The following is a 21,839-nucleotide window of genomic DNA, read 5'->3' as shown; positions in this document are numbered from 1 at the left end:
CTCCTACCTATACTTGGCAGACTCATCAATTTTGACTATTAATTATACATAGTTTTCATTAAAGTAATCAAAAATTGGGGTGAGATAACTGCATTTTTTCTCCTCTTGGGCTTTTTTACTAGTCGGTTTGACATAATTGACCTAATTAATAAGTTTGGTACTCAGACGATGGAGAATTTAATGCTGTTATATTTTTTATAGCATAACTTTTTCGCTAGAATATACAATTTAGGGCCTACAGGAAAAAAAAGTGATTCGTGGCCATTAAATTAATAAGCTAATTATTAAATTTTAGTACCATCAAAAATGCGTTTCCGTGTTAAGTGGGGTATAAACTGATTATTAAAGATGTTATGTATTGGGCTACTTTACACTACGCCTCAAGTTGTTTTGAATCTTTTAATGTTAAATAAAATATAATTTTTATTTTTTATTATTCTTGAGTTATTACTGTCTTAAATTAAATTAAATTTTAAAGTAAATTAAAACAATTCCTTAGCAAGAAGCAATGTGAGATAGAATCAAACCATTTTGACAATTAGTCCCTGTAACTGGCACTTATAATTATTAATAAAATATTTTATTATTAAGATTAACTGCATTATTAGCCCCGACCTTATATATTGTTTTCAAGACAGCTTTGGTTACTCAATACTCATATTACAGGATTAGTATTTAATTTCTGAGGCAGTACCACGAAATAAAATTAGAATAGGGTACTAAAGGTAATAATAATAATAAGTAATACTAAAGTTCTTTCGTTAAAGAGCCGGTTAGAAACGTATAGGAAATGGATTATTTACAAATAAACCAGAAGCAGCAAAAACACTGAGTTTTTTACACGTTCAAGCCAAGGCAAGTGTGTCACAAATCGAAGGATTCGAACATGACCACGAAAAGAATTCCTTAAATCTTTATTTGAGGTAATCTATTTTAATTTTGAATGGTTTGTTGAAATATAGTATTTAGATCTAAAAATTGTTTTTAAGTGGGTCTAGTCATGTTTGTAACTTGTCTACTGAAATAAATAAACATTTTTAAAGAGTAGCATAATATATAATCTTTTTTACTTTCTTGAGACTGGTTTGTTATAGTTTAAATAAAATCAATTGTATCCAAATTAAGTCTTAAAACATTCTTTATTTCCTTACTATATATCCACTATAGCAGAGATGTTAAGAAAAATTAATTTATGATAAATATGGGTAAAAATTTATGTTAATATCATATTAACTTTGATATAAATGATTACAATAAAAAAAATGAGAATTTTAAACAAAAAAGAAAATGAAGTATGGTTAAATAGCTTCTATTTCTGAAATGATTTAAATGACTCCAATAATTACATGTACATAAGCCAAAGGGTTGAAAAATTAATTTTGATTGTTGATTTAAATGGTCAAACGAAATAATAAATGATATTGCATTTAATAAGAGATGAGTTTACTTGTGTTAAAGATGTTCTAGGTTACACAATGAGCAATAGAGATTTTGAAAGTGCATATTCTTGTTTTCTTCTTGTGTCCTCTTCCCTTGTTCATCCTGCCTCCGTTCCTTCGCCTGAGTGTGGTATAGTTTATTCACTCACGATGAAATGTTGATCTGAGCCACAAAAGAACGATGTGGTTCTTGAGACGGTTTAATTTTCTTTTCCATAAGGGCCAAGATGGCTACTAAATCCTACTGCTTAATATAGCGGTCACTAGACAGCAGCATCTTGATTTCTTTTTCATATGTGAGGAGAACACAGTGTCTAATAAATAATTCTGTAGAAGTCCTGATCCTAGTCTAAAATATACCTGTATCGACGATTGATAAGTGCATTTAATAAGTAAAAATCGTAGTAATAATAGATAATTATTAATTAATGAATACCTGGCATGGTCTCAAGTTTTATGGATTCGAAAATGGTCATGGAAAATTTGGGAAACATTTAGAGAAATTTCTTTAAACTACTTCGTTAAACATCTTTTTTTTTAGTTTTTAATGCACTAATATTTTCTGTCAAACATTAAACCTTTAAATGGAAGAACATGATATATGAATCCTGTAATTTTTTTTTTATTTTTTATTTATTTATTTATTTTTTTGATTTTACAAATATTGTTATGATAGCAAGGGGTAATTGTGTTAAATTGATTATAATTAAAACTTTTAATATTAATGAAATAGTGACAAAATAAGTAATTATACTTAAGCTAACGATAGCTTATTAAATTAATATGATTTCCTAATGTCTTATTGTCACATAGGGTAATTTTAACTGAAAATAGTGGACAGAATAGCCAGGAAAAATTTTTTTAAATAATTTATGCGAGTGTAAATTGGTATTTAAGGTAAGCTATTTATTAATAATACTGTTAATTGCTAAAATTGTTAAAATCAACGCATAATAAAAGCTGTTTTGTGATAGACAGTCCATGAGGATGGCCGAAATATTGGACTTGTAAGGAAATAAACAATGTTTTGAGACTTTTATTTGGATACAATTGATTTTATTTAAACATTAGCATTAAATTATAATATCCGGAAAATTATTAAGTAATTAGAAGAGAAAAAAAATTAGACGTGCGATTTTGGCTATAAATCGCCAAATAATAATTATACGAAATGGGAAAGTGTTGACAGACCTCTCTTATATTAATGGAGGAAGAAGATAAAAACAAAAGCACAAGCATTAAGGAATAGTTTACGGCCTTAAGGCATTTCGACAACTCACGAAATTCAATGAATAATTCATGAGGTTAGATCAATGACTAGAAAGGATAATGGCAGTGGAGTATACTGGCGGTAATTCAAGGTTTGTCATCTCATTTCATTACAACCATCCTTTGTGAGAGTTAGGGCTGCCAAACTAAGAGAGAAAATTTATATCATAGAAAATTTAATATCAGTTTAACTTATTGAGAATTAATACTTTCATGAAATATGCAATACTTCTGTTAGGGTTTTTCTATATAGATGAAGAATAGCAAGGAAATTCTTTGAATTCAAGCTTTATTTGAGAATAATATAAATTATCTCTACAATAAGTATAGTATCCTATAGCAACATAAAACATAAACTAACAAATAAGAATGCCAAATAATTTGCATAAATCGGAATTAAAGATTTAAAACTAGGCCATATGTAACTGATCTAGCCCGAACCAGATATCAATCCTTCCATTATAAACTCCCTTACCACTCAAACCCACTAGTTTCTAACCTTGCTTCTAGTACTAAAGCCGGGAAGATAAAAGGCAGTTCTCTAATTCTCTGATTTTTGATTACTCTAATGAAAACTATGTGTCATTAGTAGTCAAAACGGATGAGTCTGCCAAGTATAGGCAGGGGGAATAACAAATGGCGGCTGTTTCAAAACTTTAAAAAAAAATTAATTTTTCATCCGGAGCTATATCTTAAAAACTACCAACAACACTAGAAAATCTAAAAGAACATTATTTAAAGAAAAGTAAATTTGATGAAATATTAGCCCTAATAGAGATATTTACGTCAAATAGTTCTCGAGCTATAGATTCTTAAATATGTACTGAAAGATTAGTAGTTAGTTAATTTATTTTGAGAAATCGATATTTCAGGAACTATGAGACGCAAATAAAAATAAACATGCTAAAATTAATTGATTTATAGTTTTTGGGACAAATTTTCAGTTGCAAAATTTATATTCATATGCGCATAAAAACCCCTACGAAGATAAGTGTCATAAACTACCCATTACACATATGTCTGGCAACACTCAAAATAAAGGAAATTTAACTTACTATAAAGTAGTTTTTGACACTTATCTTCGTAGGGGTTTTTATGCACATATGAATATAAATTAGGCAACTGAAAATTTGTCCCAAAAACTATATATCAATTTATTTAAATTTCATGAAAACTACTACTCCTACGAAAATAAACGTCATAAACTACTTTATAGTACATTAAAGTAGCTTTAATTTGAGGGCTAATAGACATCTGTACGTCACATAATTCCTAAGATATAGATTTCTCAAAATAAATTAACTAACTACTGATATTTCAGTACGTTCCAGACAACATTTTTATGAAATGTTGCTTTTGACAAAGCTATATTTCGAGAACTATTGGACGCAAATAGCTCTATTAGGGCTTACATTTTAGATAATTTACTCTACTTTAAATGATGTTCTTTACTGCTAATGCTTTTTACTAGTAATTATACCTAGTTTTCAATTAAGTAATCAAAAATTGGGATGAAATAACTGGCTTTTTTCTCCTATTGGGCTCATGTACTATTCCTCTTCCATTCTTGACAAACCTCCGAGACACCTGAAAAGAAGATGGCCACGATACCTTCTAATGTAAAAACGTTATTAGAGTGCTACCAATGTGTAGTTTCTTTACACGCCCGTATCACTCCATTATAAACACACATCAAATCTGAATATATTGTTGTAGTTGTAAATTTCAATATAGATATATAAAAAAAAAAAAATAATGCCATACGTCGTGGCATATTCTCACCCCAGGTGTTTCTCAAATTGATTTTGACAGAAAATACCGCCCCAGGACCAACAAAAAGCTCCACATCGTTTTTGTTAAGAGAACTGATGATATTCTAATCTTTTCTCATTTGCCTCTCGGTAAAAAATCTTTCTTTCTTGCCGCGGACAGCAGTAATGGTACACCATCAGGACCACCTAGATTAAATTTTTTTTTTTGTTAACGAACAGAAATTTCTTCTATAGAAGGTACTATGATCGCGGACAAACTTCAAACGTTTTTATTTATGGACATTACTAAGGGTACAGAATGTCTTTCATTCCCCCCCCCCTTTAAGTGAGCAGCAAAGTGAATGACCCTCAGAACATTCTTCACATTTATTTCTACTCGAACTGTCAAAGTGGAGTTGAATCCTTTCCTTAAAATTGCCCATTGTTTACGCGTTGTACTCTGGAAGATTCATTTTTATTCTAATTAAAAAATTCCAAACAGTCATTCCACCCCAACCATATTTTTGAGACACTGCTTTTTTTTTCTTAACATTTTTCTCAACAGAAGAAATGAGAAAAGACGTATTGTTTTCATAGTGATTCCTACGATATTGGTGACAATAAAATTAAAAAAAAAAACATTGAAACGAAGGAGTTTAATAAATTATTTTATCCTGTAATAAGTTCTATATTTATCAGTTCCGTTATTATCACTTTTTTTTCTAATTTTTTTTCCATTAGAAGTCAATTATTTATTTTGTTAAATCCATAAATGTCATTGTTTTTGTTATTAACTTTAGTTTAATCTTTTGTTAAGAATTATAATATTCATCAATTTATTCTATTTCAATTTTTTTATTTATTTATAACATTGTATATAGTTCTTTTGTATGAGACTATACCCCCCTCCCCCCATAAGCAAGTGTTAAAAAAAATATTAACCATGTAAGGCCCACTATGCGATCTGGTATTAAATAAATAAAAAATAAATTATTATAAATTGGTATTATTATCGTTAACATGATTAGTACAAAGTAAAGTATGTGCTTCTTTAATTATGAAATAATTGATATCTAGTTCGTTCCTAATTCAAATTTTAAAATTTTATGGGTTTTATATGATATTAAATTTTTTTTTTTACTTCATTAATCGATCTCAGGGAAACGGATATTCCATTGCCGTTGTAATTTTTTGTCTGTTTTTTCTGATACTGTTTTTGTATTTGTTTTTCTGACAAAAAAAATATATCGCTGAACATTTATATGATATATTGAATGTATGGAGCGATTTACGTAACCGGAAAATAGAAAATCCCTCAGTGTAATATTTTTTTTATGAAAAACTGAACAAAAAAAGACAATACAATTAGAACTACAGATGTAAATTACATTTATACAATATGAGCGATGAGTAATACAATTAAATGAACAGCTGTATAATTTGTAAAATGAGTACCCTCTAGCTGAACTAAAATTAAAGTATTTATTATTATTATTATTTTTTATCGAGACATGTATAACAAAGGAGGTCTGACAATGGCAAAGGCAAAATCTATTAGTCGGTGCTAAAATAATATACAAAAACAAAGAATATAAAATGAAACATTTATTGGGAACACTTTTTTTGGCTGTGGAAGACTTTTGATACAAATAAAGTGATCTGCCTTTTCAGCAAATGTTAAGAAAGGCCAGGAAACCTACACCAACGGTTCCCAAAACAATTTTCACCATTATTGGGCAAAAACAGCTTTGCTACACCTTAGAGCTAAAAACTATGGTAATTTTATTTTATCACAATTATCCTGAGAACAGTTAAATAATGTAGGAAAAACAAATTAAAGTAAATGCTGGAATACACTGCATATTTGGTATTTTAATTTTTGTTTAATTTTTTTTTGGTAATATATTATGAAAGTGGCGCCCACTTGGGAAACCGCTGACCTACACATCAGTGTAGAATAAGAGGAAATCTGACATGCAAGGGTCAAAACTGTGCTAAGTTGACGTAAATCATTCATAAATTATTTCGCGGAATCCGTCTTGGAAACTACTAATAAAGGCTGTTAAAAAATTTAGTTATGAAATACAAAAATGAATGAATAAATGAAACACAACTTATGAAATGAATAATAATGAAAATAATTAAGAGCTGATAAATTAATAATAATAAAGATAATAAATTCCTTAAGGAGTGAACTTGGCAATATAACTGAAGTAGGTCTTGAATTTTACTTCAAAAACGAATTCAAGGGCTTAGAATAAAATTTTAAACACCATTTCGTGAATTTGCAATGTTTCAAATACTGTAATCTAAAATTAGTTTGCTTCAATTTAACAAATCCTTTTCTCTTGGTTTGTAACCTACCAACCAAAGCATGTCAAACAAACCCGTAGGAAACTTTTAACTTAACAAATATTTGCGGGGAGCAAATCTGTCCTAAGTGACGGATCACCGTCATGCCTTTATTCTTTGAACTACACTCAAGAGTAAAACATACATAAAAACCAAATAGTATAAATTACAGAGAAATTTAAACATAACATGATAAGATAAAATAATTCATTTTTGTCAAATTTAGACATTTCTTTGTAAAAAATCGAATAAACATCCTAACGACATATTAATTTCAATCAATATGTCCAGTCACGTATCACTTGTCCCACAATATACTGCACTCAAAGAATTTCTGAACTCTTGATGACAGAAAATTATGAAATTTAAACGTCTGCATTATTATAGTAAAAATGCAAGAAAAACTTTCTAGTTTATAATATGTTAATAGTTGATGAATGTGATAGTTGTGTTTTTCATTATAACGGTTAGAAAAGATTTTGGGTAAATTGGAAAAACTTTATACTATGTTCTAAAATTCATTTAAAATCTTCGGGGATCGTTTCTAAACCTTCATCTAAGGGATAAACCATAGTTCATCAACAATATGTAAGAAAGAAAAAAATCATTGAAAAAAAATAAATAAAAAATAATAATTATTTGAAAATTCTTTGAATGACAAATATTTCTTTTCTGAAACGGGTTCAGTACCTTATAAAGCACTGTTTTTAAAACAACGGATATACAAGGAGGTGATTTTTTCATCACGCTCAATCACCAGATTTTTACCAATTAAGAGCATCTACTTTATGAGGCTGGGTGGTTCTAAGGAGAGCAGGGCACCAGAACCTACAGGGTTGACGCGTGACTAAAATTTAACAGAAAATAATTATCTGTCCAATCCGGGTTCAAACCCGGGTTCTTGGAGCCACCGAGCTCAGTTTACAGTTAAAACAAGTTTACAAATAAAACTTCTTATAGAATATAATTTATATTTATATTTATAGATCTGTTAAATTGAGTTGAAATAGCTATTATATTGAAAAGAAATTGGAAATTTCAAAAAATAATTAAATTCGCAGATTTAGGTTTAATGAAACAAACCATATCCAATTTCTGTTAAGTTATCCTCAGTTACATTTTCAGAAATTACAACTATGTTCAATAAAACTATAAAACTATTAGATTAACGATTTATTATATTGATTGTTTGAGGGGTGCTTATTTTATTATTAACATAAACACAATTTATATAACTTTTACTCTCAACATTTATTTCACAACACCTGCAACGTTTCGGCCCTCAGGCCATTCTGAAGGAGACAACCTTAAACAAAGATGTCTATAAAATAAATTATAAAATTTTTATAATTTAAACAAAACTTTTTTACACAAATATTGTCTATATTTAATCTTACTAACAACATTAACTTACAACAATAATTTTCGACTGCTGCGAAAATTCGTAATTATTGTTTTTTGAATTGGGAAAAACGAACATGCTTATTCCTTTAAGTAATATTTTAATCCACATTACTACACCAGAAGATTCAAGTTATATTGTTCTCATATAATATTTACTTTTCAATGAACAAATTCATAAAAAATTGAACCAGAAAAGCACATCAGATTTTTAATATTCTTAAACCAATCACAATCAGAGGTTTTATTGAAATCGGTATAACCATGTCCATAACCTCACACAAACGACAATAAAGTTAGCTTACTCACCGGAAATAAACAGTATATGTTTCCACGATTGGTAAACTCTATGAAAGATCCTGAAATAATGATGTTTCCCTCTAAAGCGTAAATGGACTCATCAATAATTCTCATTGTTTCACTACTACTCCCTATGTAACCCGAATCGAGCGACTTGCATTCAAGGATTCCATCACAACTCATTGGAGTAGGCGGATTGACTTGTCACCAATTGCGGATTGACACCAATCAACAGGTGCAATAGAGACTGTATTTGAAGATCAAAAGTCAGAGTTGGCTTAAATCATAAACTTATTTATGACATAATATTTATGACATAACATTATTTAGAACAAGAATTAAGATTTTTTGTTAATTTACTTTCTTGTTTGTTACTTTGTTAAGTTCCTTTTTTGCTATTATGTTAGCAGGTTCCGCCTTTAGTTAATATTCTACATAAATAGAAACGGATCAACTTTCTTTATCGGCATAATAGAAATCATGATAAAAAAAAAAAAAAAATAGAATGGCTTTTATCAAGAAATTAATGCATGTAGTATGGTGGAACTGATCTATCGAACATACGAGATTAAAAATATTTTTAAAAAAACACATAATGAATATTGAGAATTTTCCTTCTTCATTACGGTCATAGAATCGCCAAAAATAAAACAAAACTTAATATATATGTTGGTGAAGGATTCCCAATGAGACTGGATATGCTCTGATGTTGGTTCTTTTCCAAACCCAGCCTCTCCAAAAATCTGCATGTAAACTAAATAATGGTTTCCTTACTTTTGAAGCAAAGATCTTTTACTAAAAAAGTTAGTGCTCCAAATTCTTTCCTAAACTTTTCCAGTAAATAAGAAATGCATTTAATGTTAATATACACTTTTTGCTCTTGTACTTTGTTGCCTTAATCTGGTCAATCGTTCCAAATCTTATTGTAGGATCTATTGTATTTCTTTTTAGGCGTACTGAACACAAGAATACATACAAATCTCGGGAAGTTACCCCTAACTAGGCAACATACCTCTTGAAAAATTTGTTTGTTTTACTTTTTTTATTTCATTTACAACTCTAAATAATATTTTACATCATCCTTTCCACTATTGTAACGATTATTAAACAAATTATAATTGTCTAGCTAGATAATATTTAAAATTTCACGGAAATGTATCCCACTGGTGCGGATCAGTACACCATACCAAAGCTATGACTATGGAATAACTAGGCCTTACTAAAACCAATAACCAACTGGCGTTGATAACCAGGCTTTCAAAACGAACAAACAATAATATTTTACAACCAGCGAATGAGATGTTGTATAAAAAAAAAAAAGTCATGAATGCTAAGGTCATCCAATGATACCTATCCATTAAAATTTAAATTTAAAAATCAATTTAAGAGGTTGATTTTGCCTATTGATTGCCGTTCAAGCCTAACTTGGCTAAAATGGCTGTATCGTCAGCACATGTGGCCGTGAGTGTGCTCCATTGTGGGTCTATCGAAGGTATACAACGCGTATAATAAAGGCTCTAGTATAGATCCCTGCGGAACTCCTGCTTCCATAATATTTACATCAATTGCTAACTGATAGCTAATCGGTTAGTACACATCCGAACTTCATCTCCGAAATTGAAAATCGTCTGATGCGCTATTAACCTAAGCGAATTTTCGACGGTTTAAGTAACTCTACGATTATTATTATTTTTGTCAGCGAGATATGTACCATTTCTTCATAAATTAACAAAAATGCCCAAAGGCAAGAAACCTGGATAAAAAAATATTTTCATCTATGGGCCACATTTAATGAACATAGCACCTGTATACGAAGGGTTTAACAGCATTTTATAGAAAACAGGAAAAATATTTACTTTCAATTAAACTAGGTTTTTAAATTTGCAATTATTATTTTTCGAAAATATAATATTGTGTGACTACAGTAACACGCAGTACACTTTAAGAAAAAAACGTGAATTTTTAAGTTAAACCCTTTATGTATAATGTAAAGTTCGAATGTTATAGTCATATAGAATCAGTTGGTAACATTAGAAATGACAAAATTAAAATAAATAACTCCATGTTGAACAAATTTCTTTCTAATCGCATTGAAACAAAAATAATAACAACAAAAGCTACAACACTGTCAAAAAGAACCTCTGTTGGACACTTTTTGAAGCATTACCTCTGACAACAGAAATTCAATTAAAACGGAAACCACCTGTTGACCTGAAAGTATAGCTGTCATTCATCAAACACGGCAACCATATTGGTTTTCAAATGTAATCCATCTTTAAGTGAAAAAGACCTAAATGAATAATTTTTTCTATTTAGAGAAAACGGACATGTCTCAGATGATTGAATGATTGACATTGATTATAATAGAAATATAAAAAGGTTTCAGAGGAAGGACACGCCAACGAGAGAGATAGCAGAACGGAAGTCATGCCTACTGCACTAGGAGGCATTGATAGTAAAGCAACTCCCATTTTTCAACTGATAATATAAGAATTAATTAAAAATGTATTACTTACTATTGCCAATCAATAAAGTAACCCTTAACAATGACGTTTACAAATTTCAATGAATATGGAATTAAATATATTAACGAAAGAGAGTAATTTAATTATATACTAATGCTAAAATTCATTAAAAAGTCTGATGTGGTGAGCCCATCACACAAGTTTCAATAACATCTCTAATTTGAGTAAGAATTAATCATCCCTCATTTTATAACAGACATTTCTAATTTTCAAAAGAACCTTCCAGTTGATAGATATTCCAGATAAGAGGAAAAATACCTTTCCTTCTACCTCCTATAGTTAATTAATAAGTTAATTACCATATCCTTTTATAGTTTATATTTACTCAAATTTCACTTGTGCATAGTTATTTCAAACAAAATTTGAGGAATTTTAGAGGGAGCTATTAGCTATAAACTTTGTCTGTCAAACTATTTCAATTAGATCTAGAACTTTCCAGTTGATAGGTATTCCGAATAAGAGGAAAAATACATTTCCTTTTACATCCTTAAGTTAATTACCAAATCCTTTTATAGTTTCTAATTACCAATATTTCACAAGTAAATATGACCATAGTCAGTTATTTCAAACAAAATTTGAGGAATTTTAGTGGGAGCTATTAGCTATAAATTTTGTCTGTCAAACTATTTCAATTAAGATCTAGAACCTTCCAGTTGATAGATATTCCGAATAAGAGGAAAAATACATTTCCTTCTACATCCTTAAGTTAATTACCAAATCCTTTTATAGTTTTTATTTACCCATATTTCACAAGTAAATATGAGCATAGTTAGTTATTTCAAACAAAATTTGAGGTATTTTAGAGGGAGCTATTAGCTATAAACTTTGTCTGTCAAACAATTTCAATTAAGATCTAGAATCCTCCAGTTGATAGATATTCGGAATAAGAGGAAAAATACATTTCCTTCTACCTCCTATAGTTAATTAGCATATCCTTTTATAGTTTATATTTACTCATATTTCACATGTGCATAGTTATTTCAAACAAAATTTGAGGGATTTTAGAGGAACCTATTAGCTATAAACTTTGTCTGTCAAACTATTTCAATTAAGATCTAAAACCTTCCAATTGATATATATTCCGAATAAGAGGAAAAATATGCTTCATTTTACATCCTTAAGTTAATTACCAAATCCTTTTATAGTTAATATGTGCCCATATCCCACAAGTAAATATGAGCATAGTTAGTTATTTCAAACAAAATTTGAGGTATTTTAGAGGGAGCTATTAGCTATAAACTTTGTCTCTCAAACTATTTCAATTAAGATCTAAGATCTAGCTGTTATTAAAGATCATTTAAATGCACGTTGATATACTGAGTTTAATCAAAATTGTTGACGATTTTGAGAAAATAAAAAAATCATTGATGCCGATTTAAAAAAAAATTAAAAAACTGTGAAACATCGATCACATAAAGCGTAACTTCCATTCAGTCGATCAATCGATAGAGTAAGTTCTATAAATAATAAATTCGATAAATATTTATTAAAATATTTCTTTAAACACACAAATTAAAAACTACTAAATATCCAGATGAAAATGAAAACTAAAAAGGAAAATAATATTTGTCTTATTTTTTCCCTAAATCATTGAACATAATTTAATATTATATTTTCACTTTTTTAAGTAAAATATAATACAAATATTCATATAAATATATCAATAACATCTAAAAGTGATAAGGATTAATTAAATACATTTTAATACGATGAACTACAATATTTACAACTAATATTGATGTTGAAAAATATAAACATCTAGTAAATGTGATGTTAGTTATAAAATGGCATGACACAGACTTGTGGTGAATCTACTCATCCAGAGAAATAAATCCCATTGCATTTCTAAAGTAGAAGCTCTCGAGGTCCTTTTCTTTTCAGACACACTTAAAAGGATTATCATGAAATGAATGAGCCAGGTTAAAACAGGGGTTTGAGTGGTCGGAAAGTTTATCATGGAAGGACTGGTATCTATCTCTGGTTCTGGTCAAATCGGCTACACATGGGACATATGGATGACCTGATTTGTGACAAAGTAAGGATCATTAAGGATTTTGGATGACCGGATTGGATGCGAGAGGAATGCGATGGTCACTAGACCTAATTGTATTGTACACGAAAATCAATATACTCATAAAATGCGAAAATTAGTTACTGTTTCCAATCAAACAGCAAAATCTGTCTTTCTATACCAAATATCTATAGATTACTTGTTAGTTTAAAATGAAAATGAATGAAAGTAGACAATAGAAAAGTCCGTAACGTTTCAAAAATTTAAAATATGTGGGTATAAGATATTATATATAAAATATTATAATTATATAGTTTTATAAAGAAGTTATTAGACTTTATTTCAAGATGAAAGATAAAAGCAAAAAAAAAAGGACTTAATGACCCCAACTGCCATCAAGGGACGGTCGAACAAAGCAAGCCTGTCTTCAAGAAATATTCTGATAAACTCCTAACCCGAGGGTAGCCCGTCAAGATATCTTAGTACATTTGTTTTCTTTAAAGAAAATAAAGGAGTTACGGTTTATGAAAGAATTCATCCGTACTTCCGAACAGGAAAAAAGTTCCAATTATTTTCCCGAAAAGCACCTAAATATCAATAGATCTAGAATAGACTAAAATAGAAAACCATTACCTGGAGCTAAAACATTTTTGAGATATAGTTTCTAGGATAGACGGAAGAAGTGGTTAAGGTTTTGTACCTGAGCACATCCGCTGCACATATTATGAGTATTCATGACCTTTAGTTTAACATGTTAAATGGAAAAACTTATGTTAAATGGAGATATATTTCCTTCTTTTACCACGATAAAACGAAATAACATATAACATGGTTGAGTCTGTTACTAGGTATGTTAAGTGGAGAATGAAGTCACGCAACAGCTGAGCTCGTTACCGTTTTGTTAGTTATCGTGCTAAGTTACTAGCTCGTAGTTTTTGAAACTAACAAAGCAATTGAACTAATAAACTAATTAATAATAATTACAATAATGTAATGACACTAGTCAATTAGCCTTATCTTGATTCTTATTCTTGATAGCCCTATCTTAACTTTCACACAGCTTCCATTTTTCACTCAATTTAGCCATGTTGTAATAAATTACTTTAATCAAAACTTAGAAATAAAAAATAACATGAAATTTTTAAAGGAAAGGTACTATAAAGCAAGTTGCTCAAAAAATCTTCTAAGAGCTCTTATGCATTTAACATGACTTTAAAAAGGGCTTCTCACAATCCTATAGTAATAACATTTAACATGGTAAAATATTTTACATTTAACATAACATCATGAATACCCCTAATGTAAATAAAGCGCTGTTATTATTATTACCATCTATCTTTTAATCTAGATATTCGACTGAAATAGCACCGACCCGGACTTTCAAGGGAGAAGCTAGAAAAAAAATCAATTTTAAATGCTCATAAATTTTCAAACTCACAGCCCTGAGCAACACAGTTTTTTGCATCTTAAAGGATGCTTAAGGAGAGATCTAGATCTTTTATGTCCTGCAGTGTCATCTACGGGATAAAGTTATTGGTAAAGATAATGACTGGTAGCACAATTCTATAAAGCTGTTTCATTCTTCAATCTTTACCTGATTACTGATATTTCCAAATTTTTTCAGCAACCAACTTTACGAAGGTTGTCTTCCGATTGCACACAGATTATAATATTTGCATATTTTTTTCTTCTAGAAATTATAATATATATTTAACGCAATAAATTACATTTATAATATTAAATACTTCCTTGAGATGGGTTAATGTTGTTTAAATAAATAATTTAAATTTTATCCATTATAGTCTCAAAACAATTTATTCTCTTTATAAGCCCGACGTTTCGGCCAATTCGGCCATCCTCAGGGACAATCTATCACAAAACAGTTTTTATTGATATATATGATCCTCAACAATTCAAAATACTTAACAATATTATTTATAATTTATCTTACCTTATACATTTTTTGGACTAAATAACAAACAAAGCAATTATTGGGTGACTGAATTTATCAACACAATAATGATTTTAAAAACAAGGAGAGGGGTCCAAATAAAACGGCACTAGTTCAGCATGCAACCAAAAACCAGCATATTTTTCATTTTGAAAATACAATGATTTTACATAAAGAAAATAATACATTCAAAAAGGAAAATACTAATACTATATTAATTATACAGTGAATTTTAAAACAGACACAAGAAATTTGAACCAACACTATGCAGTGATATTAAGTAAAATTAATTTATAAAAAATATGGTATAAATTAAATGTTAATAATTATAATTAGCCTTGATGGGAATTTTACTAATGAAATAAAGAGGAAAATTAACAAAAAACATAGTTATAATAAATAATTTTAATGCTTGACCTGAGTGGAGAGAAGGTTACAAGCATTGTTGTAATAAATTTTAACAAATAATTGATTCTGATAAAGAATTTTATTTTTTGTTTTAATGTGAAAATTGACTAATTAGGTAATTACACATAATGTAGGATATGCTTATTAACGAAAAATGTATATTTACCTAATGTTTTAATGTTTCATAGAAATTGTTGAATTAACCTGGGCAGAATAGCCTGCATGAAGTTGTGTTTTTAAATTATTAAGTCCGAAAATTGAATAAGGTAAGATAAATCATAAATAACATTGTTAATTATTTTGAATTGTTGAGGATCATAGATGTAATAAAAGCTGTTTTGTGATAGATTGTCTCTGAGGAAGGCCGAAACGTCAGACTTGTAAAGAAAATAAATTTTAATTATTTATTTAAGCAATAAATCAGTTTGTAGAAAAACAAAGGAGCATTAGTCACCCCACAAATTCACATTTTTCTCGAAATCTTAATTTGGTATTATATTCATGCCCAGAGAAATTCAAAAATTATTCTACAAGGACAAACCTTTGATTGTTGGCAAAGTGATATCAACTGAGCAAGACAAAGATACGCTATATAAGATACCTTGGTGACATCATTCAGCCAATGGCGTAGTCAACTAATATTAGAGTTCACGGCCAATCAAAACTTCTTTGAGGTTTCAAATCTCTACATCAGAAAATTCAGAAATGCCTTATTTAACCAGCAATACTGCTCTAATATATGCGGCTGTTATAAAAGTTTTAAGTCTTATCTTACTAGCTTATAGTAGTTAACAAAGATACAATTTTTTTTTCTCTAATAATATCCAAACTAATATAAACTATCTACTATAAATAAATTAAGATATAAAATATCTAATATAAACTAACTACTGAGTTTTTTTTTTTGGTTTATTTATATAACTCAGATATAAAACTTTTTTTTTTTTATTATTAATTTCCTTCTTTTTCCTTGTTTTGTCAATAACCGTAACTATGTTATCCTCTATATTATATTTTCTCCTATCTTTCCTTTCTATACTATCAGTGCTCCGTTAACAATATTTCATTTGCTAAACAAGTTAAATTTAAATTTATATTCTCATGCAATATCACCACCAATACCCACACATAAAAAAAGATAATAAATAATCAGAAAACGAAGTTTTTCATAAATAAAAATGTAAATAAAACACCCTTACTAAAAGTTAAGTTAGAAACTAAAAAATAAGTTAAAAATAAATAAATAAGTAAGATAAAAAAGAGCTTTGTCGTTCATTTTCGTATCCCACATGTCAGGGTATAACATCACTGTATACGTTTATATTACGAATAATTAGTGATTTTTTCAATAGGTATATTTTGATTTTTCAGCATTGATAGTCACCTTTTACAAAAATGGCTAACAAAAAAGCATCTGAAGGAAAACGAGAGAAGGGTGATAGAAGAAAACAGTAAATAATAATTTGGGTTTCAGATAAAGCGGAACTGAACATACAATGTCATCTTTACACTGACAACACTTCGTCTAACCTTTGTAATTCTTTCTTAATATTCACCGAAATATAGTTTTTAAAAATTATTTTTAAGGAATCGCAAGTCCTTTCAATGTTAATAGGACGTGTAGGGTGACATTATAATTAATTATCATACATTTATTATTAAAAAAATATTAAAATGAATCATTATTTTAAAATAAACCAACTCTAATATATTTACAAAAAGAAGGATAATAAAAAATATTTAAATTTGTTTGCATTTTACATGTAATATAAAAATAAATATGTATTTGAAAGTGCGTATTAGAGTAATTTTATGTTTGTCTATATAATAAAAATTCATACTCCGTATAACGAACAAAATACATATTTATCCAACACGCAATATGCTAATATGAACTAGAAGCTGAAATGTCAGGGTCACAAGACTAACACCATTTAATAAATATAATTTAAAAAAGTTCAATAAGGTTAACTATATATTTCGATCTGTCTAGACTGGTAATGGTTCAACACCAACAAAATTAATAATATAATACTATACATATATATTTTTGAAAAAAAAAGTAAGATAATTAATAAATAAATCAAGAATTAAAACAATGAACATATAAAATAACGTTTATATGTGAATTATATCATATAAAATTACAACTATATATTCTACTATTAATTATGAAATAATCCAAAAACATAATATAAATTAAATACATAAAGAAGCTTACATACCTGATTGCATTTGTTTATCTGCTTTTTAAGGCCGGCGAACGCCATGGCTGCTATCTACTACGAACTACCTGCAAAAATAATAATTTATAAATATATTTATTAATGAGATGAGTTAATAGTTATTAATAATAAAATTTATTTTTAAAAAATATAAATTTGAATTTCTAATTAACATCCGTTAATCCGTTAGATTTGTAAATAAGTCAATTAATGTGCGTTTATTAATTTACAGATGTAATTAATTATGTTTTTTAAGTACAAAATTAATTGGTTTATACAGTTAAGCCTCTTCTAGCACCTAAATACTAAATATGTTCAGTTCGTCTTTGACTCAAAACAATATAATAATAATTACATATTCTTTAAGTTCGTTAAAAAGCTTTGATTGTGTATATCTAGAACATCATAAAATTTCCTGTATTCATTTCTACCTAAACACTCTACAAAACCTGAGTATGTCAGTAAATATGGGTCATATGGGTTCTAAGTCACGCGGGAATGGTAAGGAACGAACTAGCCGATCGAACTGAAGAGATCACTGGCGCTCGCTGACAGAGTAAAGCAATTCCAACTGCATCAAAAATGAGCAAAACCCCTCGAAAAGTAAATTAAATGTGGATGGCAATCTAGATGGAATGAAAGCTCAAAGAGTAAAATAAAAACTATAAAAAAAAAAAGAAAACCTTAAAAGTCGTAGAGAGGAAGGAAATCTTACTGACTAGACTGAGAGAGAACAAGGCACACAACACTCACTAAAAAATCAAAATGTTTACTGAAGCGAATACAACATCTGATATACTAAAAATAAATTAAATTAAATTAAACAAATGTAAGAAAAATTGAATAAGGTATAAATGGCGTTAATGACCAATGATATTTAATGTCACTAAAGAAAAACAATCAAACTCACCCGTTATTTCCTCATCTCCAAACAAATGCCTCCGAAATGTAATAAAAAATTGTACTGAATTTTGATAAAAAATTGAGCATTGTAATAAAAAAAAAATTGAAAATTATCCTTATATTTCAAGAAAGCTGTATTTCACCTTACTGCTGAATGGTTTCGGATTAAATCTAGATATATCAAAACCCTCGAATAAAGTATTTCATTTTTAAAAACACAAAATTTACTATCAAAATATAAAACAATAAAAAAAAATTGAACATATAATTACAAAATAAATAAAAAAAGAAAAGGATAGTAGATCTTCAATTTTGCGAGATTTAGTTAATTACTCAAAGGACCTCAAATTTATTTCCGTCAAAAACTGCAATTCTAAATTTTTTGTGACCGTAATCATCCCCTTACTATATATCTCATATATAGGTAAGTGAAAATAATAATAAAAAACTATCAACTGTATCAGAATGATTATTAAATCTTATTTTAATAACTAAATTGTTTAAATAAAACGAATTCACTATCATAAATATTGAAATAGGAGTTGTTGCAGAAAGATATTGAAACAGGACACAGTGCATAAGTCGGCTGAAGGGAGCCATAGACAGGAACGTCGCCCCCCGTCGCCAACATTAATTTTGAAATACAGCTTCCTTTTCCCCTAGCTGCAATGTCGTAAAGCTCCCAACAATGTGAAAACTGTTTCGGACCATTCTCATACCAAAACAACGTTTATTCTCATTGTGTATTCAAAGCGAAAAACAGAATCCGTTTATTTAATATTTCCTGGTTACAATTTACATTTCATTAAAAAAAAAAAAACCTGGAGCAACCGTAGTAATGGGTGGATGAAAGTGTTAAAACAACATATGAAACGGAGAATAACATGATTTACAGATTTACAGATAATTAACCTGTAGAAGGAGGTAGGTTAAACAATTAGGCGTTGATAATAATAAAGAATGGAAATAAAGGATTATGATGAAGTGAAACAGCAGAAAAAAAAGATTAATTTCAAGGCAGAATCGCATGTAAATTATTAAGAGCTGATTTAAGATTGTCCTTGATGATAGAGGGGCCGAAACGTCGGACATATAAATTCATTAATAAAGAGAATAAGGACCTTGTCGCTAAATTTTATTTTTCATTCACAGGCTTAACATAAGTCATTAAAAATCTTTCAGGCTATTCCGCCTTTAGTAATTTTTTTACTCTTTTAATATCACTAATAGTTGTTTCTATTAAAAAAGTATCAGTGCTTGTTCATTGAACTTTTTATAACTAATATTAAGAGTATTCATGATGTTGTGTTAAATGTTAAATGTCTTACCATGTTAAATGTTATAAGTATTGTGAGCAGCCCCATTTAAAGTCATGTTAAATGTTAAATGCAAACGATCCTAGCGAATTTTCTGTGCAACTTGTTTTATAACCTTTCCTTCTAGACCTTCATATTATTGTTTACTTCTAGGTTTTGACTAAAGTAATTTATTACAAAATGCATAAATTGAGTGAAAAATTGAAGTTATGTGGAAGTTTGGCCACTGAGTGTATAGTGAGGAAGAGTATATTTCCTAACTTGTGAGGAAGAGAATCTAGATGAGCTAATTAAAAACTGTCATTACATTATTATTATTATTGTCAAACAATACTAACAAAATTAAAACACAAACTACGAGCAACTAACCTAACACGACAATAGTGACGAGCTCAGCTGGTCTGTTGCGTGACGTCATTCTCCATTTAACAGATCTAGTAACAAACTCTCAGCCATGTTATATGTTATATCGTTTTAACATGCTAAAAGAAGGAAATATTTCTCCATTTAACATGAGTTTTTCCATTTAACACGCTTTAACGTGTTAAACTAAAGATCATGAATACCTCTAGCATTTGTTACGAAACAGAGCCCTGGAGGTGAAAATAAAATTGTCTTTAAAACTGTTACATATAAAAAGCGTATATTATTTCAATTTCCTTGATTAGAAAATAAATTATATTTCAAAATTAAATGCATTTAAAGTATGGTAAAAGTTTGCTCATTAGTCGAACCCTCTCTCTAAAGCGGAAATACTGTGTATGTATTTTACCAAATTGTGTAAAATAACATGGACTAACCACTCAACGAAATATCATAAAGTTAAGAATTAGTTAGTTAAAAATAAATATAGCACGAAGAAAATATACAAATATCTTTTTAAGCAGGGGGAAAAAAGAAGAAGATCGTCTCTCTTCTTAAGAGAAGAACTGGTATTGATATACCAATACAATATACACCATAATAAAAGTAATATTATAATTTTAACAGAGAATGAGTATATGAAAAAGCAATAGATTTAGTTACAATAATAATCTTCAGAGCTTTAAAAGAAAATCGAAGGAGTCAAACTCGGTGAATTCATTCACAGAATCGGAATGGTTCGAATTTAAACAATTAAATGGGTCTAACAGTAAGGAGAGAGGAGTGAAGAGATTAAGGAGGGGAAAAAATAAGGAAACTTAATTAAGGACTGACGCAATGAAGGCAAGGAGGTTCCGAGCATCAGGATAATTAAAGAACATGAGCCAACTGGCCATTTAATTATCAATGATATGGCGGAAAAGAGCGTCAGTTCCTTTCAATGAATCACTGGCGATCCAGTCAGCCATTCCGAACTAATCCATGGAATAATGGTTTTATCAATTAATAGCGGTTCAATCCATAGCTTGTGGTCTATCAGTTAATGCTTAACCATTTGTTATTCTTTAAATCAATGTCTTACTTCACAGTATTTCAATTTTCGCTCTTTCGGGAAAACTGAAAAACTGAAATTTTCCTAAAAGAGAGAACCTATAATTGTACTTTTTCTAAAGTTACTAGAAATGTGCTTAGCTCTATTATGATGTATCGATATATTTTGTATGTTGACTCCTCCTTATTTTTTTTTATTTTTTAATAATTTATTTATTGTTATTTACAACTGTATAACATATAAACAACAAGTAAATGTGCTGTAGGTGACATGATACAAACACGTGGAGAATCTACCCATTGATAGAACTCCAATCCATATTTCTAGAGATAAAAACAGTTGAAGAAATTTTTTTCTTCGATCCCAGCCATTTTTCTTAGAACCAAGTAATCAATTTTAGTAAATGCAAGCATTTCCGATTTTGCATTTAGTTCAGACACTGTATGACTTAAAAATATTAATTTCATTTCAAATATGATGTGTTCTGAGCTAAAAACTATTTCATAGCAGATTCTTTAGAATATTTAGAACTATATCAATTTTGATTTTTATATTTATTTAACTATATTAATTT

General features: G+C 28.8%; 1 protein-coding gene across 6 annotated transcripts in view; it reads right to left on the bottom strand.

Annotated features, from left to right (window-relative positions):
• Positions 1-21,839, bottom strand: part of EndoA (endophilin-A) — a 262,925-nt gene that overhangs the window by 53,957 nt on the left and 187,129 nt on the right. For all 6 annotated transcript variants that reach the window (XM_067049691.1, XM_014420464.2, XM_067049686.1 and 3 more), the window contains one exon: positions 17,633-17,700. In XM_067049691.1, the coding sequence (XP_066905792.1) occupies positions 17,633-17,677 (45 nt within the window). In that variant the 5' untranslated portion in view covers positions 17,678-17,700. The remainder of the gene's footprint in view (positions 1-17,632; positions 17,701-21,839) is intronic.

The sequence above is a fragment of the Halyomorpha halys genome, unplaced genomic scaffold, assembly GCF_000696795.3.
Source record: "Halyomorpha halys isolate HHAL.00 unplaced genomic scaffold, Hhal_1.1 Scaffold270.1, whole genome shotgun sequence".
NCBI classification, from domain to species: Eukaryota; Metazoa; Arthropoda; class Insecta; order Hemiptera; family Pentatomidae; genus Halyomorpha; species Halyomorpha halys.
Note: the sequence above shows the minus strand (reverse complement) of the source record. Positions and strands in the feature narration are given on the sequence as shown.